The sequence below is a fragment of the Olea europaea genome, unplaced genomic scaffold, assembly GCF_002742605.1.
Source record: "Olea europaea var. sylvestris unplaced genomic scaffold, O_europaea_v1 scaffold933, whole genome shotgun sequence".
NCBI lineage: Eukaryota > Viridiplantae > Streptophyta > Magnoliopsida > Lamiales > Oleaceae > Olea > Olea europaea.
In genome coordinates, this window is record NW_019267819.1 from 303,092 (window position 1) to 329,148 (window position 26,057).

The 26,057-nt window shown below is 39.5% G+C and overlaps 1 protein-coding gene across 1 annotated transcript in view; it reads left to right on the plus strand.

The window, feature by feature from the left end:
- Positions 1-535: 535 nt before the first annotated feature.
- Positions 536-26,057, plus strand: part of LOC111392469 — a 37,720-nt gene continuing 12,198 nt past the window's right edge. The window contains exons 1-37 of the mRNA XM_023017818.1: positions 536-1,535; positions 2,720-2,864; positions 2,950-3,366; positions 3,484-3,589; positions 3,818-3,897; positions 3,971-4,041; positions 4,347-4,464; positions 4,564-4,652; positions 4,743-4,865; positions 4,932-5,021; positions 5,103-5,293; positions 5,503-5,666; positions 5,770-5,945; positions 6,449-6,549; positions 6,646-6,755; positions 6,801-7,076; positions 7,527-7,590; positions 7,819-7,928; positions 8,040-8,177; positions 9,236-9,389; positions 9,513-9,734; positions 9,842-9,908; positions 10,476-10,958; positions 11,162-11,285; positions 11,649-11,744; positions 11,846-11,917; positions 17,893-18,030; positions 19,089-19,242; positions 19,366-19,733; positions 20,380-20,840; positions 20,925-21,269; positions 21,755-21,973; positions 22,967-23,057; positions 23,207-23,284; positions 23,434-23,724; positions 23,848-24,045; positions 24,131-24,619. Of these exons, the coding sequence (XP_022873586.1) occupies positions 682-1,535; positions 2,720-2,864; positions 2,950-3,366; positions 3,484-3,589; positions 3,818-3,897; positions 3,971-4,041; positions 4,347-4,464; positions 4,564-4,652; positions 4,743-4,865; positions 4,932-5,021; positions 5,103-5,293; positions 5,503-5,666; positions 5,770-5,945; positions 6,449-6,549; positions 6,646-6,755; positions 6,801-7,076; positions 7,527-7,590; positions 7,819-7,928; positions 8,040-8,177; positions 9,236-9,389; positions 9,513-9,734; positions 9,842-9,908; positions 10,476-10,958; positions 11,162-11,285; positions 11,649-11,744; positions 11,846-11,917; positions 17,893-18,030; positions 19,089-19,242; positions 19,366-19,733; positions 20,380-20,840; positions 20,925-21,269; positions 21,755-21,973; positions 22,967-23,057; positions 23,207-23,284; positions 23,434-23,724; positions 23,848-24,045; positions 24,131-24,619 (7,473 nt within the window). The 5' untranslated portion in view covers positions 536-681. The remainder of the gene's footprint in view (positions 1,536-2,719; positions 2,865-2,949; positions 3,367-3,483; positions 3,590-3,817; positions 3,898-3,970; positions 4,042-4,346; positions 4,465-4,563; positions 4,653-4,742; positions 4,866-4,931; positions 5,022-5,102; positions 5,294-5,502; positions 5,667-5,769; positions 5,946-6,448; positions 6,550-6,645; positions 6,756-6,800; positions 7,077-7,526; positions 7,591-7,818; positions 7,929-8,039; positions 8,178-9,235; positions 9,390-9,512; positions 9,735-9,841; positions 9,909-10,475; positions 10,959-11,161; positions 11,286-11,648; positions 11,745-11,845; positions 11,918-17,892; positions 18,031-19,088; positions 19,243-19,365; positions 19,734-20,379; positions 20,841-20,924; positions 21,270-21,754; positions 21,974-22,966; positions 23,058-23,206; positions 23,285-23,433; positions 23,725-23,847; positions 24,046-24,130; positions 24,620-26,057) is intronic.

The window sequence follows — 26,057 nt, forward strand, 5'->3', positions numbered from 1 at the left end:
ATGGTTGAAATAATGTTTTTTTTAAATGTGCAGTTGAAAATGAATGAAAAGTTTTTAATTAATGTATAATATTATTTTATGAAAGATTGTGTAATTGAAAATAAGAGAGAAAAAGAATAAAAAAAAATGAGGGCTACATCTATACACAATTTGATCTTCTCTTTATAGTCATTGGACACTATTCATCGATGCTAAACAAGTCAAGCCAACCATCAACAACGTGTACGGATTAAATAACAATCATTACCACAACTTTACCTTCATTCTTGTCATGACATTTCATTGCTAAAATTTGATGTCATGTGAAGAATATTGCAAATAATTAACAACTCGATTAACTCCCAAGTCCTCAAGGAGCTCTTGAAGCCAAGTTCTATTTGGTCTTATTTTTTCTTTAATGTTTGTACGAAAATATGGTCACTTTTTTTTTTTATTTTTTTTATTTTTTGCATAAAAGTTCATAATAGGACCTCATTTCACTATGTCATTGTGAAAGGGTGTTTTTTTTTAAAAAAAAATACGCATTTTGACTTCATTTTCGCAATCTGAATCTCCACACGACTCCTTCGAACTCTATATATATGAACATCTCCTCCGAACATTTCTTTCATCCGCTTCCAGATTTTACTTCTTCATCTGTACAATTCAGACGTCTTACATGTAAATTCCAGAATTCTATTCATGGAAGACAAAGACACAGAGCTACTGTGCAAGGTCACTGTAAACCATCTATTCTTGGCTCAATTCGAGCCTTTCCGGGCCACGGTGCGGAGCCTCCGAGCCCGAAATCCGGACCTGACAAGGGCCATCCTCCAGACAATAGTTTCCAGTGGCGGACGGCTGGGAAACGATGACTTGGATGCGGAGGGTAGGATTCTGTGGTCCGACTCATGTCCTTCACCTGCCGTACTCACCTTCCTCTGCACCCTCGAGCTCCTTGAGTTCCCCGATGCCACCTCGCAGCTCTGGTCTTTTGATGATAATTCGCTAAAATTGCGTGCTGAGTTCTTGCTATATGTCCACACGATGAGCGCTCGGGTTTTGAGTGAGTTCAAAGAAAGTGTAAATTTGGAGGGAAATGAGAATTTTGATGAAGGAACTACGAGAAATGAGGAGTTGAGGATTTTGCAAGGGTTTTTGGAGGTGGGTTCGAGCAGGTTGAAGCCGGATTTGACTGAGTTGGAAGAAAACAGAGAAGAAAATGATGGTTTTTCAGGGGGTTTCACGGAAGAGGAAATAATGGGATTGAGGGGGTTAATTTTGAAGATTCCAGACATTTTTTATGTGTTGTGCGGGAACATAGATAAGCAAGTTGGGTGCGTGGAGAATGATGATTCAGGATTGGCAATCACATTAAGAACAGATATGATGCGGAGGGAGAAGGAAGAGAGGATGCTCAGATTGATACAAAAATGTGTCCAGGTAGCACATATAGATGCCATGAGGGAATGTTTGGAAGAAAATAATGAAGATGGTGCGGTTTCACATATTAGGTTTCTTCATTTGGATCACGGAGTGGAGGAGGCCGAGTACAGGTATGGATCTTGTTTCTTTGCTAACCTTGACTGATATGTTACTTGTCTGAAGACTACGCAGAGTGTGGAATAGGCAGTATATTGGCTGGCAAATGTGTTGCTGGTCATTAGTTGAATTTCTTTGTGGTTATCTGTGAACTCATCATGCCTTTTATAGGTTATAATAGATTGTCTACAGCATTGTAGTGAATGTTTTCTGGTCGTTATTTATTTAGAGATACAAGTTCTCTCGACCTGCAATATTGAGTTTTATCTGATTCTTTCATTTTTCCGTAATCCGAAAAAATGACAAGGTATTATAATTCTTGTATTGTTCACATATTGTACAGTTTTTTGTCAAATCATTTTGGTAATGGAGTAGAGAATAGGAGAAGCTTGAGTTAAATTTCGGAACTTAGAAAAGGCACAGAGCCTTAAGTTCTCGTTTATTTTGGTATACACTTTGAAAAAATTAAAAGGTTAAAGGACTTTGTTTAAGAGATAAATGAGTGCTATAAGATGTATGCTCATGAGAGTGTTGGGGCATATGTATTCATGGATGCAGCCATGCATTTGGTAAGATGTACCTGTAACCGGTCCCACGTGGAACTTGAATTGCTTGCTTAACTTATTGGTACGGTTAAAAACTGCTGCAGCTTTCATTGCTGGAATCTGATCTTTTGTTCGAATCATTAACATTCATGTCTTTACCTTTCTGATCTTTAATGATCCAAAAATAATATGCACTTACCCGATTTACAATCACTACTTTGAAGAAATAAAACAACAGTCATGCTATTGCAGAAACAAATATGTCATGATACTCAGAAACAGTATGACATTAACTACAGAAGTAAAAAAATAATAGGCAGAATTACTGATCAAGGACGTATATACCAATAGAAGTCAATATTTTTTAATGGAACTATTCAATTAGTATTTCCCAGAACTTAATGTTTTGTGCCTTGCCTCGAGTTTTGTGCACGGCTCCTTGTAGAAGTTCACCTTTACCTTCTCTTCTACTTGTAATTCCTAACCTAACATCTCATATGACTTTCAGTCAGTTGTGTAACATTGCATACCTTTTTAGCAAAACTGATAGCTGCTGGGCTGTGTTTTGGCAAATCATAATTTACCTTTCTTCTTGTTAATTTTGATTATAATCTTCTAGCTATTTATTTTTACTTTGTTTTATTTTCTAATAGCATGATTTTGCAAGATCTCCTCAAGAAGTTTTCATCAGGGAAGGCTGATTATGGAGATAACTGGCAGGCTATGCGAGCTAAAGTCTTCTTAGTGTATTCAGAAGCACTTTCGTCTAATTGCACACGCCTTGCTCAAATGATTCNGGTTGGATGAGGATCCAACCGGTGAAATACACGTACCGGGATTGACTCATAAGGAGCTATTATCAATTACAGAACATGAAAAGTAGGGAGGAGTTGAACATTGTGAGTCTCAGGAGATGATGGAAGCGGGATACTACAACGACGACGACGGGGGGGTTGACTTAGTGGGGTTCAACCGGAATGAAGTAGACACGGGAATTGCAGTAGAACGAGAGGTAGAATCACTGTCTAAGGAAGGGGAGTCGAATATGGAGAACTTGGAGACGATGACAATGGGCGTTGTGAAAGAAAACGAAGCGACATATTCGACATCAAGGATTATGAACACTTATAATAGGAGGACAAAAGAAAATGACATGGGGACCGAAAGAGCTTTGGTGTTGTGGGTAGATGGTACCAAGAAGGGAGAAAGCGGCAGTGACGTTATACAAGTGGTTGAAGAGAAAGAACGGTCCTTTGATCATCTGGAGGGTTATCACGGAGAAGAAACTTCGGAAGCTGATGTGTTTGAATTTGTACACCCACCTTCGAGCTAGGTTCTACAAAAAATTCAGGAATTCAGTAAGTTGGTCGGCGTGTCCTGTAATGGATATGAAAGTAGACTGTTACAATTATTCGAGGAGCTGGAGGCTAATAGGGGACAAGGCATCAGTACACATGGAGGTAAATTAAGACGAAATGGTGATCGCAAACTTAAGAGGCTCGAATGGTTAGTAAATTATGCTGGTAAGGGTGGCAAGTCCAAGAAAGGAACAATGGGAAGGGTTGACAGAGTATTAAAATGATGTCAAAACTCATTAGCTGGAGTGCACGGGGGCTCAATGAGGTTCGTAAAAGGCTTGGTGTTCGACATCTGCTAAAGGGATGGGGGCAAATCTTGTATACTTACAAGAAACTAAGATGGAGTTTATCTCGAGGGCGGTGATTAGTAGCTTATGGGGGGAAAACATGTAGGGTATCAGTTTTTGGGGTCATCAGGGGTATCAGGAGGCGTGTTGGTAATGTGGGACACTAGAGTGCTTGAGATGGAGGAGGTGAGTATAGGAGTGTTCTCTATATTGATTTCTTTTAAAAATTGTGAGGATGTATTTCGGTAAATGTTCACAGGAGTTTATGGGCCTAATTATGATGACAGTAGAGAGGGCTCGTGGGGATGAACTTGCTGAAATGATGGCTTGGTAGAATCTCCCAACATGTATTGGGGTGATTTCAATGTGATTCGATTTCCTTCGGAGAGGTCGAGTGGTGGGAGACTAACTAGGGCAATGGAGTTCTCAGATTTTATTAGGGAGAATTTGTTGGTGGATTTACCTATGATTGGGGGAGATTTTACCTGGTCATCTAATTGAGATCGACCTGTCTTGTCTCATATAGATAGATTCTTGATTTGTGGGGAGTGGGAGTCCAAATACTCAGATGTCACACAGACAAGATTGGGGAGGGTATACTCGGATCATTTTCCTATTATGTTGTCTGGGAATAGGAGGGGTAATGGAAGAAGGCCTTTTAGGTTTGAGAAGATGTGCTTGAAAGTTGAAGGTTTTAGGGAGCGAGTACAGACTTGGTGGACTTCCTATGAAGTCAGCGGGTCTCCCAGTTTTGTATTGGATCAAAAGCTAAAGGCGTTGAAAGGGGACTTAAAGAAATGGAACGAGGAAGTTATGGCAATGTTAATTGCAGGAAAAATCAGTGTCTATTAGAGAGAGGAGTTGGATAGGCGGGAGGAGAGTCAAGGGTTGGCTGGGGAGGAGAAGGGGAGATGTAGAGTATTAAAGGAAGAGATGGAGAGGTTGGTGGAGATGGAGGAGATTGCTTAGTGACAGAAGTCTAGGGTTACATGGTTGAAAGAGGGGGATAAATGCACTACGTTTTTCCACAGGGTCGCCAATTCTAATAGGCGGAACAATTTCATCACAGTTTTGGAGGTGGACGGGGTTACTTATAAGGAACCACAGGAAATTGGAAGCCAACTGGTGAATTTCTATCATAACCTCTATCGAGAGTAATTTGAATGGAGGCCAGAATTGGAGGGATTGCACTTTTCTACTATTACGGAGGATGATGCCAGTTGGATGGAGAGACCATTTGGGGAGGATGATATTAAGGAGATAGTGTTCAGCATGAACGATGATAAGGTTCCGGGATCAGACGGTTTCTCGTTCTCATTCTATAAGGCGTGCTAGGATGTGGTGCTACCGGACATTGTGGATATTCTATCTTATTTGTTTGAACGTGGCAGATTTCAGAGAAGTTCTAACGCTACATTTATTGTGCCCATTCCTAAGAAATTGGGAATGATTGATATTAAAGACTTTCGCCCTATTAGCCTTGTCAGTGGGGTATATAAGATTACAGTGAAAGTCTTTGACAGATTAAAGGAAGTGCTGGGGAAAGTAGTGTTCAAGTTTCATAATGCATTTGTAAAAGGACGTCAAATTTTGGACTCTATGCTTATAGCGAATTAATATATAGATTCAAGAATGCGTCTAAGGGTCCCAGGGATGTTATGTAAGCTAGATATTCAGAAGTCTTATGATCATGTAAGCTGGGGATTCCTGTTGATATGCTTAGGCATTGTGGCTTTAGGGATAAGTGGTGTAAATGGATTTAATTCTATATTTCTATTGTTTCATTCTCAGTTTTGGTCAACGGAACACTTGATGGTTATTTCCGGAGTAGTAAAGGCTTGAGACAAGGGGATCCATTGTCTCCATTATTATTTGTCATTGTTATGGAGGCTTTCAGTAGGATGATTGAAAGAGCTGTGGGAGCGGGTTTGATAAGGGGTTTTATGGTTGATCAAGTGCAAGTGTCTCATTTGTTATTTGCAAATGACACGTTGATTTTATGCGATGCAGTTGTTGAACAATTCAGGAACTTGAGCCGTCTGGGTGTCTAGTTTGAAGATCAATTTGGGGAAGTCTGAGACTATTCCAGTAGGGGAGGTCGATAACGTGGAGTTGGCTGATATATTGGGTTGTAAAGTTGCGCAGCTGTTGATATCATATTTAGGGCTCCCGTTAGGGGCACGATTTAAAAGTACCCATATCTGGAATGATATTGTGGAAAGGATGGAGAGAAGGTTAGTAGGTTAGAAGCGTATGTACCTTTCTAAGGGAGGTAGACTTATTCTCATTAAATCCACTCTCTCCAATCTCCCTACTTACTTTTTGTCATTGTTCCCCATTTCGGTTGCAATGGCAAAGAGATTAGAGAGATTTCAAAGAGAATTTCTGTGGGCAGAATTGGGGGAGGAGAGGAGACTCCATTTGGTCAATTGAGGTATTGTCCGTTTGCCAGTGAGGATGGGGGTCTTGGAGTGAGGAGCCTTGTGTTGTTTAGTAAAGCCTTATTAGGCAAATGATTGTGGCGATTTAGAGTGGAGAGGGAGAGCTTCTGGAGAGAAATCATTAGGGCGAAATATGGTTTGACAGAGGGGGGATGGTGAACGGTTGAGGATCGTGGTTCTTATGGGGTGAGTTTATGGAGGTATATCCAACGGAGATGGAGTGATTTTCTGGACAAACTGAAGTTTGTGGTCGGAAATGGTAATGAGATTAGATTTTGGGATGATTGTTGGTGTAGAGATCAACTGCTGAAGGAAGGATTTCCTTCCTTGCACCGCATTGCTCAGTACCCTTCTGCTATGGCGAGTGATCTTTTAGTCATTCATAATGGGAGCTATAGTTGGAATATTACTTTTGGGAGGGGTGTACAGGATTGAGAATCGGATGATTATTTGTTGTTTATGACCTTTCTACATGAGCCACAAATTCGGGCAGGAGAGAGTGATTGTAGCAGGTGGAGGATAGCACGAGATGGCATTTTCTCAGTTCGCTCTTACTTTAGTTCTCTCTTGGAATATGTGAATAATTCATTCCTCTGGAAGTTGGTGTGACAATGTAAATTGCCTCCTCGAGTGGCATTCTTATTGTAGACAGTTGTAAGGGGACAGGTTTCAACGGTGGATAATCTTCGACATAAAGGTTTTTACGTAACCGAGTGGTGTTATATGTGCAAGAAGGATGGGGAGACGATCGATCATTTGTTCATTCATTGTGATGGTGTTTGTTGGATTTGGAATGGTATACTTGGTTCTCAATTTATGGATTGGGTGATGCCTTGTCGTATAGAAGACGTCCTACGAGCATGGACGAGAAAACTTCGTGATAAGAATAGCAAACTAGCATGGCACCTTTTCTTGGGTTACATTGTATGGTGTGTGTGGAGAGAAAGGAACAACCGCTGCTTTGAAGACCAAACAAAGACAACAGAGCAAATAAGAGAAACATTACCTACAAAAAAAAAAAAAAAAAAAAAAAAGATAAATATGACTTGGAGCTTTTTAACTTAATGTGGATATTTTATGCTTGATAATGAAAAAAGGAGTCCTGCAAGGAACCTGATATGGGAACTGTCTTTTGAATCTGAGCAACATATGCCAAAGGCTAATTAGACAAAGTAGTTTTGAACTCAAAAAGTACAAATGCATTCTCCCCCGTCACGATGATATTCTAATGATAGTAAAGTTCTAAATGATGTATAGCAAGGAAACAAGATCCTTGAGTATTCGGTTAATTGAATAGAACTTTAAGGAGACATCTGCTATATGGTACTGGCTTTTTTATTTTTATTTTTAAGAAGTACCAAAGTTTGTATGTAGATAACACCCCGGGGATGTTCCTTTGTTGTTCTGAATGCAAGTTCTTCCTTGAGCTTTTCTTCTGGTAGCATTTACACCATCTTTTGTTGGTTGCCTGGCGAACTTTTTTAAGGGTTATAGGAGTACTTTTGGAAATTTGCACATGTATTAGGTCACCCTAATACTTTCCTAGTATATAAAAGGAATTAAGGCGAGCCTCCGTTCCACGTGTCATAATAGAGAGAGAAACAATGACAGACATAAATCCAAAGCATATTGTAATTCTCTATTTCGATATGGTGCAATTCTGCAGTGGCACCGAGTGATGTTGCACTCGCATCGAGAGTGAGGCACATTAAATTGCGTGTTTTTCTTGCTTTCGATTTTACCTATTTCACCTTATTAATTGCTCATGGTTTATGGGTTATTCATTAATCCATAACATTTTTTATTCCATCATTTCTGATTTGACATGAAATAAGGGTTTGAAAAGTAGATTTGAATTCTGACTGCTTGCTCAATTTTGACGTGTAGGCTCAAGGTATGCTTTCTGAGATCTATCCTGGTAGTTCTCCTAAGATTGGATCAGCTTATTGGGATCAGATTCTTGAGGTGGCAATAATTTCTGTAGTGAAGCGTGTCCTTAAGCGTCTGCACGAGTTGTTGGAACAGGTGATTATCTGAAGCTTTCATTTTTGATGTAAGGATTTTCCTTAGTTTGAGATATCTATTGCAAGCACTAGCAGAGTTAGTCGCCAGTAGCGAACTTACGGACTGGAAAGGAGCCAGATGAGTGCCCCCGCGCGAGCCTTATTGAAATAGTTTCATAAATCATTTATTACCTCCATATTTTGCCAGGGTAAATTTTTGGCTCTTCAAAGGCTAGATCATCCATGGCATCAAAGCTCTAGTATTTGATTTCTCATTGCAAGGATGGACCTTAGCATTTTAAGCAGGGCTTATTAGTTTAGATGTTTGCATTTTAGTAGTTCTACAACTAAATCGGCTACTTCATTTATGTTTTATAATTAAGCAAACTCACTGCCATGACCCCATATCCTCCGAAGTCAACCACTTCCGAAGTGGTGCTGACTCAAGTAATTAAAAATTACATCAATCATTGTAATGAAGTTCTCAGTAGATGAATCTAATGAATAAGAGCAACTGTGCATCTACATGCGCTGTGAAGTAAATTCCTAATGTCTGTGGTTTAATTGCATTATTTGACACACAGAATGGCCATGAATGATCTATTGAAATTTCATGCTGATCCTTCATGATACTGCATTGTGGAAAAATTGCTGCACAAGATATCAGTTTACTTGCCTCGTGCAGTGTTGCTCTCCTTTTCGATTTATGCAATTTTGGACTTGCTGAAATGCGTTTAAGATGGAAATGCCACTAGGCAGAAGGCTCATCTGTTTCCCCGTATATTGTTTGTATGCTCCTTATATCCGGCTGACAACAATGTTAAAGACATCTACCCTAGTCGCTGTTTTTGGCTTGTCCCGTAGACTCCATTTTTTCTTTTCCTAGGCATGTGGTGCATCTGAAAACTGGTCCCAATTGTCAGGCTCGTACTACCGGATCCTTAACATACTATTTTCCTCGATGCTTAAATTGCCTATTGAGGCTGTCCCATGTGATTTGCCAATCGTTTCACTTCCATTTGCACATCACATGCTCTATTTAGGAAATACTTATTTTTTATTCATGATTTATTCCTTCAGGACAATCCGCCAGCTCTTCAGGACATTTTGTCAGGGGAAATGATCCTCCCATTGTCAAGGGAGTTTCATAGACAAGGAAACAGGGAACGGACTCTTGTTTTGCTTCATCAAATGATTGATGATGCTCACTGTGGCAAGCGTCAGTTCCTTAGCGGTAAGCTTATTGTCTCATATTATTCCTTTTTTATTATTAATGCTGTTAATTAGTGAATACTACTTGGTGAAATTTAGTTGTATTAATGTCTCTTCTAATGTTTATCATCTGTTTAAATTTTAGGTAAGTTACATAATCTTGCAAGAGCTATTGCTGATGAAGAAACAGAAAGGGGTCAAACTAGAGTGAGCGTCCCATATTCTGACAGGAGAGAAATTCCAAGCTATGACAAGAATGGGGTTCTGGGGCTTGGGTTGAGAGCCTCAAAGCAGTCATCTTTGATATCACCAGCTGGTGAAAATAACGTAAAATCTGCAAGTTATGATATCAGAGATTCAGACCACAGTAGTTTGCTTATTCTAGGACTTGCTTATTAGTGAATTTAAGATTTTCTTATTAGTTGCCTCCCTTCTCATTTTTTGGATTTGCTGTACTATGTTTTCTATTTGCAGCAACCATTAGTCTTAACTTATTGTTCAAAATAAGATTTAAAGCATGTTCAGGAAGTGTTTATAAATGGTTTATTTTATGAATAAATAGAAACAAGTAGTTGATAAGTGGGTAGTACTTGTGGGTCCTTCGAAATTTGTGGATATAAGTGGTTGGATGTGAAACTTTTTATAAACATGAGCCAAACATTGGCATAAATTATATTTGTGTGATCTTCTCCAACAACTTTAGCTTTTAGATCGAGTGCTTCAACCGTGTATCACAAGCATACGAAGGTCCTTGGTTCATGTCACCCGTTATGAAATTGTGCATGTGTCACGATTTGATGGAAAAAATGAACCTAAACAATATGTGGAGGTTTGTTGAAAATAAGATTTAAATGAATACATGTGACTATCTCTAACAACTTAAACTTTTAGATTAAGTAGTTCAACACCTATTCACACCCAGCTGGCCTAATAATATCTATCAATTTATTTTATTCACTAATTACTTTCACTCTTGGCATTCCCTTGGACTCCCAGATACACCTCCCAGCCAAGCTGTCCTAAGAACTTTTGCATGTACTTGCATTCTATGTTGAACACAAAATGATGATTTTTTATTGCAAGGCTAAAAGCGTTAACTACCTCCTTTTTTGCTTCTTCCCTTTTCTTATATTTCTTATGCAAGCCGTGATCTTCATCTGATGCAGATATTCATAGTGAATATTATCATCTCACTACTACACATGGATAACCTCCGTCTTGATTTGACATCACATGATCCATTGAGGAGTTCTTCTGAATCTTTTGATATTCCCAGTGGAGAACAAGCTGATTCCACAACACATGTAGGGGGAAATAAGATGGTTGTCTCCCTTCTTGGACAAGTACTTACTATTCTGCGACAGCAACTACCCTTATCACTAGCTGATCTGGACAATTCATTGGATGATCATATATCTGGTGGTGGAAAACAAGCCTTAGAATGGGCAATCTTGAATGCAAAACAATTCATTGAAGATTGGGAATGGCGTTTGTCAATTTTGCAACGCCTTCCACCGTTATCTGAACGTCAGTGGAGGTGGAAGGAAGCTCTGACAGTGTTGCGTGCAGCCCCATCTAAGCTACTCAATCTGTGAGTTTTTCCACTTTCTGTTTTCCTTTGTACACTGAGAATGTTCTTTTACTTTATCCTACTCTTATCAGATGTAGGTCCATGTCTTGTTTATAAAGATCATATGCTGTTTTTGACGAGTACGAGAAATACTTATGTAATGTATGTTTGATGAGTGATTACTTAACTGTCTAAGGTCACTAGTTTTGATATTTGTCATGCAGTTGCATGCAAAGGGCGAAGTATGACCTAGGAGAGGAGGCTATTCATCGTTTCTCCTTACCTCCAGAAGACAAAGCCACCCTCGAATTGGCTGAATGGGTGGATGGTGCCTTCAAAAAAGCATCTGTATGATCCTAAATAACGACTATAAATGTCCTTCAAGATCAGATAACTTTTCTGGGAATACTCAGTGATCATTTGTCATAAGTTTCTCACTCTATGTTTTTAATTTCGTGACAAATATTGGTGGGCATAATGCATCAATTGGCATGTGTAGAATGACTTGTGCTGATACCTCAACTGATTTCCCTGTTTCTTTCTACCACATTCTTTGTTTCGAAATGAATATCTTGATTAAACTTTGGTAAATGGGTAACCATTCAATTCTGTTTCTCATTAGATGTCAAAGATTGTGAATTGGGATGGCTTATATAAAGGTAGGAGATACCAGAATACTCTAAATAAAATATACTTGGGTACGGGTTTCAGGTGGAGGATGCAGTATCTCGAGCTGTTGATGGTACTTTTGCTGTCCATGAATTGGATTTCTTGTCCTTGCGCTCTCAGTTGGGTCATTTGGCAGCTGTAAGTGTTTCTTCTTTGTTCTTTGCCATCTAAAGTTGATGCAGTGGTGAAGTTTCTCAAATTTTGTGGATGTAGATTGACATCTTTGTTGTCCATTCCAGATTCTCCTATGCATTGATGTAGCTGCAGCATCTGCTAAGCTACCAAACATGTCTTTGAAGCTTCTAAATCAGGTAATTTAGACAACAATTCTTATTGGTGTCTGCGATCCCTACATAAGAATTGTTATTCAAGCATCATATTTTTGGATGTTATTTTCTTATATATTGTAGTTACCTTCTTTTCATATCATTGAAATACGTTATATGGTATTGATATCTTGTATTTTTTCTTGTGCATGGTTGAATTTGTTTCTCTGTCAACATGGCTGCCATTTCACTTACAGGAAAACATAAAAAGGACTGAATCCCTAAAATTCAGCCACATTGTATGGGGGCCATTTTTGAATTCTTGGCATCTTTTATTTTTAATTGATCATAATAAATAAATTTGTGGTGTTTTGTGCCCCCCTGAAGTTATTTGTTACATTATTTCTCTATCTGTGATGTGTGTACTTCAGAGGGATTGTCTCCTTCATAAGGGCTGGCTCCCTTAGCTGTTGATGCTATCCATTCAAAATACAGAAGCAATTCTGATAAGAAAATATAAAGAAGTTTTCTTGAATGATGAATCTTTTGTTCTTTCTTTTAAAGAGCCCGTGTCCAAGAGTTGAAAGGAGCATTGGATGAATTACTTAGGCTAGTTGGAAGTGGGCCTGAAATGGGCCCCATGAAATTGGCTCACTGTCACAAGTGTGGGGTTGGGTTGGATGAGGATCCAACCGGTGAAATACACGTACCGGGATTGACTCATAAGGAGCTATTATCAATTACAGAACATGAAAAGCAGGGAGGAGTTGAACATTGTGAGTCTCAGGAGATGATGGAAGCGGGATACTACAACGACGACGACGGGGTTGACTTAGTGGGGTTCAACCGGAATGAAGTAGACACGGGAATTGCAGTAGAACGAGAGGTAGAATCACTGTCTAAGGAAGGGGAGTCGAATATGGAGAACGTGGAGACGATGACAATGGGCGTTGTGAAAGAAAACGAAGCGACATATTCGACATCAAGGATTATGAACACTTATAATAGGAGGACAAAAGAAAATGACATGGGGACCGAAAGAGCTTTGGTGTTGTGGGTAGATGGTACCAAGAAGGGAGAAAGCGACAGTGACGTTATACAAGTGGTTGAAGAGAAAGAACGGTCCTTTGATCATCTGGAGGGTTATCACGGAGAAGAAACTTCGGAAGCTGATGTGTTTGAATTTGTACACCCACCTTCGAGCTAGGTTCTACAAAAAATTCAGGAATTCAGTAAGTTGGTCGGCGTGTCCTGTAATGGATATGAAAGTAGACTGTTACAATTATTCGAGGAGCTGGAGGCTAATAGGGGACAAGGCATCAGTACACATGGAGGTAAATTAAGACGAAATGGTGATCGCAAACTTAAGAGGCTCGAATGGTTAGTAAATTATGCTGGTAAGGGTGGCAAGTCCAAGAAAGGAACAATGGGAAGGGTTGACAGAGTATTAAAATGATGTCAAAACTCATTAGCTGGAGTGCACGGGGGCTCAATGAGGTTCGTAAAAGGCTTGGTGTTCGACATCTGCTAAAGGGATGGGGGCAAATCTTGTATACTTACAAGAAACTAAGATGGAGTTTATCTCGAGGGCGGTGATTAGTAGCTTATGGGGGGAAAACATGTAGGGTATCAGTTTTTGGGGTCATCAGGGGTATCAGGAGGCGTGTTGGTAATGTGGGACACTAGAGTGCTTGAGATGGAGGAGGTGAGTATAGGAGTGTTCTCTATATTGATTTCTTTTAAAAATTGTGAGGATGGATTTCGGTAAATGTTCACAGGAGTTTATGGGCCTAATTATGATGACAGTAGAGAGGGCTCGTGGGGATGAACTTGCTGAAATGATGGCTTGGTAGAATCTCCCAACATGTATTGGGGTGATTTCAATGTGATTCGATTTCCTTCGGAGAGGTCGAGTGGTGGGAGACTAACTAGGGCAATGGAGTTCTCAGATTTTATTAGGGAGAATTTGTTGGTGGATTTACCTATGATTGGGGGAGATTTTACCTGGTCATCTAATTGAGATCGACCTGTCTTGTCTCATATAGATAGATTCTTGATTTGTGGGGAGTGGGAGTCCAAATACTCAGATGTCACACAGACAAGATTGGGGAGGGTATACTCGGATCATTTTCCTATTATGTTGTCTGGGAATAGGAGGGGTAATGGAAGAAGGCCTTTTAGGTTTGAGAAGATGTGCTTGAAAGTTGAAGGTTTTAGGGAGCGAGTACAGACTTGGTGGACTTCCTATGAAGTCAGCGGGTCTCCTAGTTTTTTATTGGATCAAAAGCTAAAGGCGTTGAAAGGGGACTTAAAGAAATGGAACGAGGAAGTTATGGCAATGTTAATTGCAGGAAAAATCAGTGTCTATTAGAGAGAGGAGTTGGATAGGCGGGAGGAGAGTCAAGGGTTGGTTGGGGAGGAGAAGGGGAGATGTAGAGTATTAAAGGAAGAGATGGAGAGGTTGGTGGAGATGGAGGAGATTGCTTAGTGACAGAAGTCTAGGGTTACATGGTTGAAAGAGGGGGATAAATGCACTACGTTTTTCCACAGGGTCGCCAATTCTAATAGGCGGAACAATTTCATCACAGTTTTGGAGGTGGACGGGGTTACTTATAAGGAACCACAGGAAATTGGAAGCCAACTGGTGAATTTCTATCATAACCTCTATCGAGAGTAATTTGAATGGAGGCCAGAATTGGAGGGATTGCACTTTTCTACTATTACGGAGGATGATGCCAGTTGGATGGAGAGACCATTTGGGGAGGATGATATTAAGGAGATAGTGTTCAGCATGAACGATGATAAGGTTCCGGGATCAGACGGTTTCTCGTTCTCATTCTATAAGGCGTGCTAGGATGTGGTGCTACCGGACATTGTGGATATTCTATCTTATTTGTTTGAACGTGGCAGATTCCAGAGAAGTTCTAACGCTACATTTATTGTGCCCATTCCTAAGAAATTGGGAATGATTGATATTAAAGACTTTCGCCCTATTAGCCTTGTCAGTGGGGTATATAAGATTATAGTGAAAGTCTTTGACAGATTAAAGGAAGTGCTGGGGAAAGTAGTGTTCAAGTTTCATAATGCATTTGTAAAAGGGCGTCAAATTTTGGACTCTATGCTTATAGCGAATTAATACATAGATTCAAGAATGCGTCTAAGGGTCCCAGGGATGTTATGTAAGCTAGATATTCAGAAGTCTTATGATCATGTAAGCTAGGGATTCCTGTTGTATATGCTTAGGCATTGTGGCTTTAGGGATAAGTGGTGTAAATGGATTTAATTCTATATTTCTATTGTTTCATTCTCAGTTTTGGTCAACGGAACACTTGATGGTTATTTCCGGAGTAGTAAAGGCTTGAGACAAGGGGATCCATTGTCTCCATTATTATTTGTCATTGTTATGGAGGCTTTCAGTAGGATGATTGAAAGAGCTGTGGGAGCGGGTTTGATAAGGGGTTTTATGGTTGATCAAGTGCAAGTGTCCCATTTGTTATTTGCAAATGACACGTTGATTTTATGCGATGCAGTTGTTGAACAATTCAGGAACTTGAGCCGTCTGGGTGTCTAGTTTGAAGATCAATTTGGGGAAGTTTGAGACTATTCCAGTAGGGGAGGTCGATAACGTGGAGTTGGCTGATATATTGGGTTGTAAAGTTGCGCAGCTGTTGATATCATATTTAGGGCTCCCGTTAGGGGCACGATTTAAAAGTACCCATATCTGGAATGATATTGTGGAAAGGATGGAGAGAAGGTTAGTAGGTTAGAAGCGTATGTACCTTTCTAAGGGAGGTAGACTTATTCTCATTAAATCCACTCTCTCCAATCTCCCTACTTACTTTTTGTCATTGTTCCCCATTTCGGTTGCAATGGCAAAGAGATTAGAGAGATTTCAAAGAGAATTTCTGTGGGCAGAATTGGGGGAGGAGAGGAGACTCCATTTGGTCAATTGAGGTATTGTCCGTTTGCCAGTGAGGATGGGGGTCTTGGAGTGAGGAGCCTTGTGTTGTTTAGTAAAGCCTTATTAGGCAAATGGTTGTGGCGATTTAGAGTGGAGAGGGAGAGCTTCTAGAGAGAAATCATTGGGGCGAAATATGGTTTGACAGAGGGGGGATGGTGAACGGTTGAGGATCGTGGTTCTTATGGGGTGAGTTTATGGAGGTATATCCAACGGGGATGGAGTGATTTTCTGGACAAACTGAAGTTTGTGGTCGGAAATGGTAATGAGATTAGATTTTGGGATGATTGTTGGTGTAGAGATCAACTGCTGAAGGAAGGATTTCCTTCCTTGCACCGCATTGCTCAGTACCCTTCTGCTATGGCGAGTGATCTTTTAGTCATTCATAATGGGAGCTATAGTTGGAATATTACTTTTGGGAGGGGTGTACAGGATTGAGAATCGGATGATTATTTGTTGTTTATGACCTTTCTACATGAGCCACAAATTCGGGCAGGAGAGAGTGATTGTAGCAGGTGGAGGATAGCACGAGATGGCATTTTCTCAGTTCGCTCTTACTTTAGTTCTCTCTTGGAATATGTGAATAATTCATTCCTCTGGAAGTTGGTGTGACAATGTAAATTGCCTCCTCGAGTGGCATTCTTATTGTAGACAGTTGTAAGGGGACAGGTTTCAACGGTGGATAATCTTCGACATAAAGGTTTTTACGTAACCGAGTGGTGTTATATGTGCAAGAAGGATGGGGAGACGATCAATCATTTGTTCATTCATTGTGATGGTGTTTGTTGGATTTGGAATGGTATACTTGGTTCTCAATTTATGGATTGGGTGATGCCTTGTCGTATAGAGGACGTCCTACGGGCATGGACGAGAAAACTTCGTGATAAGAATAGCAAACTAGCATGGCACCTTTTCTTGGGTTACATTGTATGGTGTGTGTGGAGAGAAAGGAACAACCGCTGCTTTGAAGACCAAACAAAGACAACAGAGCAAATAAGAGAAACATTACCTACAAAAAAAAAAAAAAAAAAAAAAAAAGAGAGAGAGTATTTAGAGAGCATACTTTGTAATTTCTAAGTGTATATATGCTCAAATGATTTCATGTGACATAATGAAATCAGAGAGTTTATTGGTTTATATGTATATGTGTATGTGTATATACACACACACACACACATACATATACTTCACTCGTTCTGTGTTAAACATGTTAAATATGACTTGGAGCTTTTTAACTTAATGTGGATATTTTATGCTTGATAATGAAAAAAGGAGTCCTGCAAGGAACCTGATATGGGAACTGTCTTTTGAATCTGAGCAACATATGCCAAAGGCTAATTAGACAAAGTAGTTTTGAACTCAAAAAGTACAAATGCATTCTCCCCCGTCACGATGATATTCTAATGATAGTAAAGTTCTAAATGATGTATAGCAAGGAAACAAGATCCTTGAGTATTCGGTTAATTGAATAGAACTTTAAGGAGACGTCTGCTATATGGTACTGGCTTTTTTATTTTTATTTTTAAGAAGTACCAAAGTTTGTATGTAGATAACACCCCGGGGATGTTCCTTTGTTGTTCTGAATGCAAGTTCTTCCTTCAGCTTTTCTTCTGGTAGCATTTACACCATCTTTTGTTGGTTGCCTGGCGAACTTTTTTAAGGGTTATAGGAGTACTTTTGGAAATTTGCACATGTATTAGGTCACCCTAATACTTTCCTAGTATATAAAAGGAATTAAGGCGAGCCTCCGTTCCACGTGTCATAATACAGAGAGAAACAATGACAGACATAAATCCAAAGCATATTGTAATTCTCTATTTCGATATGGTGCAATTCTGCAGTGGCACCGAGTGATGTTGCACTCGCATCGAGAGTGAGGCACATTAAATTGCGTGTTTTTCTTGCTTTCGTTTTTACCTATTTCACCTTATTAATTGCTCATGGTTTATGGGTTATTCATTAATCCATAACATTTTTTATTCCATCATTTCTGATTTGACATGAAAAAAGGGTTTGAAAAGTAGATTTGAATTCTGACTGCTTGCTCAATTTTGACGTGTAGGCTCAAGGTATGCTTTCTGAGATCTATCCTGGTAGTTCTCCTAAGATTGGATCAGCTTATTGGGATCAGATTCTTGAGGTGGCAATAATTTCTGTAGTGAAGCGTGTCCTTAAGCGTCTGCACGAATTGTTGGAACAGGTGATTATCTGAAGCTTTCATTTTTGATGTAAGGATTTTCCTTAGTTTGAGATATCTATTGCAAGCACTAGCAGAGTTAGTCGCCAGTAGCGAACTTACGGACTGGAAAGGAGCCAGATGAGTGCCCCCGCACGAGCCTTATTGAAATAGTTTCATAAATCATTTATTACCTCCATATTTTGCCAGGGTAAATTTTTGGCTCTTCAAAGGCTAGATCATCCATGGCATCAAAGCTCTAGTATTTGATTTCTCATTGCAAGGATGGACCTTAGCATTTTAAGCAGGGCTTATTAGTTTAGATGTTTGCATTTTAGTAGTTCTACAACTAAATCGGCTACTTCATTTATGTTTTATAATTAAGCAAACTCACTGCCATGACCCCATATCCTCCGAAGTCAACCACTTCCGAAGTGGTGCTGACTCAAGTAATTAAAAATTACATCAATCATTGTAATGAAGTTCTCAGTAGATGAATCTAATGAATAAGAGCAACTGTGCATCTACATGCGCTGTGAAGTAAATTCCTAATGTCTGTGGTTTAATTGCATTATTTGACACACAGAATGGCCATGAATGATCTATTGAAATTTCATGCTGATCCTTCATGATACTGCATTGTGGAAAAATTGCTGCACAAGATATCAGTTTACTTGCCTCGTGCAGTGTTGCTCTCCTTTTCGATTTATGCAATTTTGGACTTGCTGAAATGCGTTTAAGATGGAAATGCCACTAGGCAGAAGGCTCATCTGTTTCCCCGTATATTGTTTGTATGCTCCTTATATCCGGCTAACAACAATGTTAAAGACATCTACCCTAGTCGCTGTTTTTGGCTTGTCCTGTAGACTCCATTTTTTCTTTTCCTAGGCATGTGGTGCATCTGAAAACTGGTCCCAATTGTCAGGCTCGTACTACCGGATCCTTAACATACTATTTTCCTCGATGCTTAAATTGCCTATTGAGGCTGTCCCATGTGATTTGCCAATCGTTTCACTTCCATTTGCACATCACATGCTCTATTTAGGAAATACTTATTTTTTATTCATGATTTATTCCTTCAGGACAATCCGCCAGCTCTTCAGGACATTTTGTCAGGGGAAATGATCCTCCCATTGTCAAGGGAGTTTCATAGACAAGGAAACAGGGAACGGACTCTTGTTTTGCTTCATCAAATGATTGATGATGCTCACTGTGGCAAGCGTCAGTTCCTTAGCGGTAAGCTTATTGTCTCATATTATTCCTTTTTTATTATTAATGCTGTTAATTAGTGAATACTACTTGGTGAAATTTAGTTGTATTAATGTCTCTTCTAATGTTTATCATCTGTTTAAATTTTAGGTAAGTTACATAATCTTGCAAGAGCTATTGCTGATGAAGAAACAGAAAGGGGTCAAACTAGAGTGAGCGTCCCATATTCTGACAGGAGAGAAATTCCAAGCTATGACAAGAATGGGGTTCTGGGGCTTGGGTTGAGAGCCTCAAAGCAGTCATCTTTGATATCACCAGCTGGTGAAAATAACGTAAAATCTGCAAGTTATGATATCAGAGATTCAGAAATGAGATTGTTTGGCCCCTTCACTTCCAAAATCACAACATACCTTTCACAATTCATTCTTCATATTGCTGCAATAGGCGACATTGTTGATGGGACAGATACAACTCATGATTTCAACTATTTTTCACTTGTGTACGAGTGGCCCAAAGATGTACCATTTCTTTCTTGTCCTTTTCTTCTTTGTTCGTTCCTTTATCATTTTCGGCAGCTATGTTTTATTTATACTTAAGAAAGAACTGTTAATATTCTGTCAATCATGAAATTTCTTGGTTGGTATTAGTAGTGGCTTTGGACGTAAATTTTTGTTCGGTTAGTTTGCATCTAATTACATGGTCAATATCAATGGTTAATTAGACCTCTATGATCCTAGAGTTCCTATTGGTTGCAGTTTAAACTTTAAATAATTGGTAGAACATTATGTCAATATTTTTATTTGTTGTGCTGAAAAATAGAGTTAAAATAGAAGAGAAGACTTGTACCATGACCAATTTTACTAATTGAGCTAACATAACCAAGGTTCTACTCTTGAATTGAGACCAAATAGGCAAGACAGTGCCCACTTTCCCACAAACCCTGTAACCAAATTCATTTTGTAACCCTGATTCTTTCTCAGATTATCTCCTCACGAAAATCTGTGTAACGTGCGTTGGGGAAGATGGGGAAATTTCTAGTCAGGCTATAGGACCAGAGGGGGGTTGTTGGGTGATCTGAGATGACATTTACATTCTGCTTATTACGAAGTGCATTAATTGCTACCTGGTCCATCATTTCTTATACTGTTATTCATTTTTTTGCAGCTTTTGACTCGTTTGGTATTTGAACGAGGCAGTACTGATGCTGCTGGAAAGGTAGCAGAAATTATGAGTGCAGACTTTGTTCATGAAGTAATTTCTTCATGTGTACCTCCAGTTTACCCTCCAAGATATGGTCGTGGTTGGGCTTGCATTCCAGTAATTCCTACACTCCCTCACAGTTATCCTGAAAGTAAAGTTTTCTCACCTTCTAGAGAAGCTAAACCGAAGATTTACTTCCGTTCTTCTGCCACTCCTGGAGTTCCTTTGTATCCTTTGAAGTTAGATATAATAAAGCATCTCGTCAAGTTATCTGCAGTCAGGGCCATCCTAGCATGTGTATTTGGAAGTACAATATTGTATTGTGGTAGTGATCCTGCTATATCCAGTTCCTTAAATGATCGCTCACAGCTACCGCCCGATATTGATAGATTTTTCTACGAGTATGCTCTCGATCAGTCCGAGAGGTTTGTTTCCACCAAATGATATCTCCACATATTGAACGTTGTGTTGAACTGTAATTTATGTGATCCTTTCCATTTGGCAAGCAGATTCCCTACCTTGAATCGGTGGATACAAATGCAGACTAACCTTCATCGAGTGTCCGAGTTTGCTGTAATGTCTGAAAACAGAGTAGATGAAAGCAAAGATAATTCTGAAGCCAAAACTGCTATGAAACGTTTTCGTGATGATGATAGTGATACTGAATCAGAAGTTGATGATGTGGCTGTCAGTCATAGCATTTCAACCCCACTTCATGAGCTTAAGGATCAAGGCAGTGTGGCTCCTGACCCTTGGCTTGAATCTCCAAAATCTGAAATTGGAGAACATGATAAAACAATTTTCCTTGCTTTTGATTGGGAGAGTGAAGGACCCTATGAAAAAGCTGTAGTAAGGTAATTCCTTTCCTCCTTTTTGCACTTATTCCTTTATCGTCAAGAACTCTCCCTCCCTGTCTCCCCCTCCCCCATCCCCTCTTTCTAATTCAAATTTCTATAGCCTGTGGAAGTCAAGAAATTTTATGGTTTAAGTGTGTTGCGTTTATAACTGAACGAGTTAAAACTGATTTTATGACAAATTACTCCAGTGAGCAAAGTTTTAATTTGCTCAATCTGTTTAGGGAAGGAAAATGTATTCTCAGTTTTGGGCCATAGAGACCAAATTCTTTTTAACTTTGAACTTTTCATTGCCATTGAGAAAATCCTATTTTTAGGTTGCATTTTTCCTTTCCCTCTTTCTTTCAACTTCTCCCTTTGTGGCTCTCACCCTGGACATTTATGAGCTGCAGATAAATAATTTAAAGTGTGAATAAATAATTGACAGATGACTGGCAAGCAAGAAAGCTAACTTCTACTTGTTATCTAATGATTTGCTGGTGCAGATTGATTGATGAAGGAAAATTAATGGATGCTCTGGCTCTGTCTGATCGCTTCCTGCACAATGGAGCCTCAGACCAATTGCTTCAGCTGCTTATTATAAGTGAGGAAGAAAGTGCCTTCTCTGGACGACAAGGCTATTCTGACTTTCCTATCTGGAGCAATAGTTGGCAGTATTGTCTACGTTTGAGGGATAAACAGCTCGCAGCTAGACTCACCCTCAAGTATGTCTACTGACTCACTTTCATGTTTCATCTGACGAATCCTTTCAGTTATTTATCTGAATTTAATATGCATATGTATGAATTATTTTGCTTTATAATTTGTAATAGTACACTTCTTTTAGAAGAGGAGTTCTTTGGTTAACTGTTAATCCTCTATTCTTTTTCCTCTTCCCCTCGTAAAACAAATACATGTCGTGTTGTCATTGTCTTTTTTACATTAATCAGTATTCTTGTAAGCCATTCTCTGTTATCTTTGATAAGAAACAATGTTTTATTTATCAAAGGACTATCTATACAACACTTGAAGGATAGGATATGTAAACTAAATATTGAGAAAAAATTGCTTTCCAATTGGCAACAATTATTGAAAATGGAAGACCCTTAAATTCCTCAGTTGTAGAGGCCCATAATGATGTCAGAGAGTTTGCGATTCAATACTTGGAAGTTTCTTTTGGTTGATATCACGAAAGGATGTTGATTCTATGAATTTCTGCATCACACTACCTTTCTTTCTCAATAGTCCAATTGTCTTTTCAAGTAACAGGATGGAAGATGGGCTTGACAAATACATCTAGACAAAAAGTTTGTTCTACACATCTGACCCCTTTTTTTGCAACCCTGCCAACTATTAGAGATTTAACTTTTAAAGACAGAGAATACCTCCCCTCCCAAAGGAGCTCCTAAGTATTTCAAAGGGGAACCCCTAATACACTGTTTGCCATATTAATTTTAAGACTTGCTAGAGAAGTGAAAATTTTCAGATTTCTAAAATCTCACGGTGAAAATTCTATATTTTTTCTTCTAAAAACTGTAAATGACGCTGTGACTCTTTTTCTCCCCTTCATATCCTTCTAGCAAAGGTATTTCTCTTGCTCTTTCCATCAACCTATCTTAAACATTTTACCACTAAAAATATGCCTGTAAGATTTTGATTCTCTTTCATTTTCCTTGTGTTCTATATCGTCTTATAAATGTTGAATATATCTATTTCAGATACTTGCATAGATGGGAGCTACAAGCAGCTTTGGATGTTCTTACCATGTGTAGTTGTCATTTGTCTGATGGTGACCCGCTTAAAATTGAGGTACTGAAATGATATATTACATGCTATAGAATTTCGAACCTTTAATACTTTTCATGAAGAACTTCGAACTTTAAATAACACTGGGAATGTTTTTTTCAAGGAAGGATTATAACAAGCTGACCCTTGTCTGTGTGGCCTACTTTTGGTAGGTTGTTGAAAGGAGACTAGCTCTCTTGAGATACAAACGTGTATTGTGTGCAAATGATCACTACAACAGCTGGCAAGAGGTGGAACTTTACTTTTAATATCACACATGAGATGAAAAAGAGTTGTTTAGCATATAATTTTTTCTTTCTTCTTTTGGAGTTCTGTTATATGTCATATCCAGGTCCGCCTAATCGTTTTCTGGTTCCAATTATTCTATCCATCTTGTCAGGTTGAGACAGATTGTAAGGAAGATCCTGAAGGCCTTGCACTTAGATTGGCTGAGAAAGGAGCTGTATCTGCTGCTCTAGAAGTGGCTGAAAGCGCTGGACTTTCTATTGAATTGCGGAGAGAACTGCAAGGTCGTCAACTTGTCAAGCTTCTCACTGCAGATCCTGTAAATGGTGGAGGTCCTGCAGAAGCTTCACGTTTTTTGTCTTCTTTACGCGACTCTGATGATGCTTTGTCCGTGGCAATGAGTGCAATGCAACTTTTACCCAACCTTCGATCAAAGCAACTTCTTGTAAGTACCTAGAAGTTCACAGCTGGTTCCTTCTCCTTTTCTCTCGAGGTCACAGCTGAAAATTGATGACCATGAGTTTAACCCATTCGTATTAAAGTAAAACTGTGTTAATTTTCGATGAAGGTGCATTTCTTCCTTAAGAGAAAAGACAGTAATCTGTCAGAGGTTGATGTCTCTCGGCTTAACTCATGGGCTTTAGGCCTTCGGGTATTGGCAGCACTGCCATTACCATGGCAGCAAAGATGCTCTTCCCTACATGAGCATCCTCTTTTGGTTCTAGAGGTCTTGCTGATGAGAAAACAGCTGCAATCTGCTTCTCTGGTACATTTATTTGTTTAGTTAATCTTTATAAATTTGATTTTCTGTTGGCTTGTGTCACGATACATATGGTAATATAACCTTGCAGATTCTTAAAGAGTTTCCTTCGTTGAGAGAGAACAACATGATACTTGCATATGCTGCCAAAGCTATTGCTATTAGCATCAGTTCTCCCGCCAGGGATTCAAGGATATCATTTTCAGGTCCTAGAGCAAAGCAGAAAATGAAGCCTAGCACACCTACTCGGTCATCCTTTACTAGCAGTCTAAGTAACCTGCAAAAAGAGGCTCGCAGAGCATTTTCTTGGACAGCTCGTAACGCAGAAGATAAGAATGCCCCCAAGGACAGTCATAGGAAGAGAAAGATCTCTGGATTAACACAATCTGACAAAGCTGCTTGGGAGGCAATGGCTGGTATTCAAGAAGACCGTGTGTCATTATTCACTGCAGATGGGCAAGAACGGCTTCCTTCTGTTTCAATTTCTGCAGAGTGGATGCTCACAGGTGATCCAAAGAAGGATGAAGTTGTTCGTTCCTCTCACCGATATGAAAGTGCCCCAGACATCATTCTCTTCAAGGTACAGGAGCATCTTTCACAGTGATTTGCATCACTATTGAGAATTTTGTGATCTACACTTTCTAAAAAAAATTAGCCTTTTAACATTTGTTTATCAACTGCCTATGTTTTACGAGGATCAACATGTTCCCTTATTTGAATGTTTTGAAACAATTCCCCCTTTCGCCTTTCTCAGAAACTACAGTCCCACCATAACTGAACCCCCCTAACACTACTGAGCCCACCACTAACAGATGTACAGCGGTTTTCCTCCTTCATAACTGAACCCCCCCCCCCCCCCCCCCCCCCCCCCAACACTACTGAGCCCACCACTAACAGATGTACAGCGGTTTTCCTCCTTCATAACTGAACCCCCCCCCCCTCCTTTCACCAAATTTGCCCCATTACTCCACAGATCCTGTCTTGAATCTCTATTCCCCTTTCTATATGCAGCCTTCAATGGTTTAACTTTTGGATATTGATCGAAAGTGGTAATGGTGGTTAAGCTTTAAGTGAAGTTACTTTGTTTGGAAGAATTCTGTGTTGGTGCCCAATTTTTTTTTTTTTTTTTAAAGGTGGAGGTGTAATGTTGGAGGTATTGGGGTTGGCCCATGATGATGGTGAGTAGCACTGTATTGGTATTAATGATGGCAGGGTGTTTTTTGGTTATTTTGATTTTAGGAGGTTGTATAGTTGAGGTTATGGCAGCAGTGATGGTGGTTGGACTGTAACTGTAGTGTCCGTTGACGATGATCGTAGTAAAGGTGATAATGTAGTTTTTTGGTTGTTCAGATGTTGTTTTAGGTTTGTGAATGATTCGACAGATGTTGGCCTATTATGGTGGAGGTAAAGGTTGGTGTGGTTGCCTGGACAAAAGCTTAACCCACCCATAAAAACGATTCCTATCTGTGCTACTGGACTGAACATTTTATTTAAGTTTTAGTTAATTTTCTGAAAAGACAAAGAAATTAAAAAATCCCACATGGGTCACAGGCCCAGAAAGGCTTGCCTCTCCAGGCTGGCCTGGCCACGGCACTTTCTGGACCCTATCTGTTTATTTTCTAATGAAAATAAATTGATCATAGTATAGTATTTGAAGTGGAGTTCGTCGGAGACTCTCCATTCGGGATTCTCCCCGCTGAAAACGGGCATCTTGAGTTTCCTCACCCTTCACCAGCTGTCTCCTGCCTCTCCTGTTCCATCGTCATTGTTGCTCTATCTTTACTGGTTGGTCCTGATTCTTCTGGCCATTTTTCTCGGTCCTAGGTACGTTGGTCGCCTATTGATCCTTGGTGTATGTTAGGTGGTAACAACCCTCCAGTTATACTCCCCGACCCCCCTCCTTCGAAGTTTTCGTTCAATCCTGACTTTGTATTAGAGAGTGCCACCACAGTTTTCCTTGTTTATTCCACATTGATTGTAGCATTTTGGCTACATTCTGGGCCGGCTCAAATGATCTC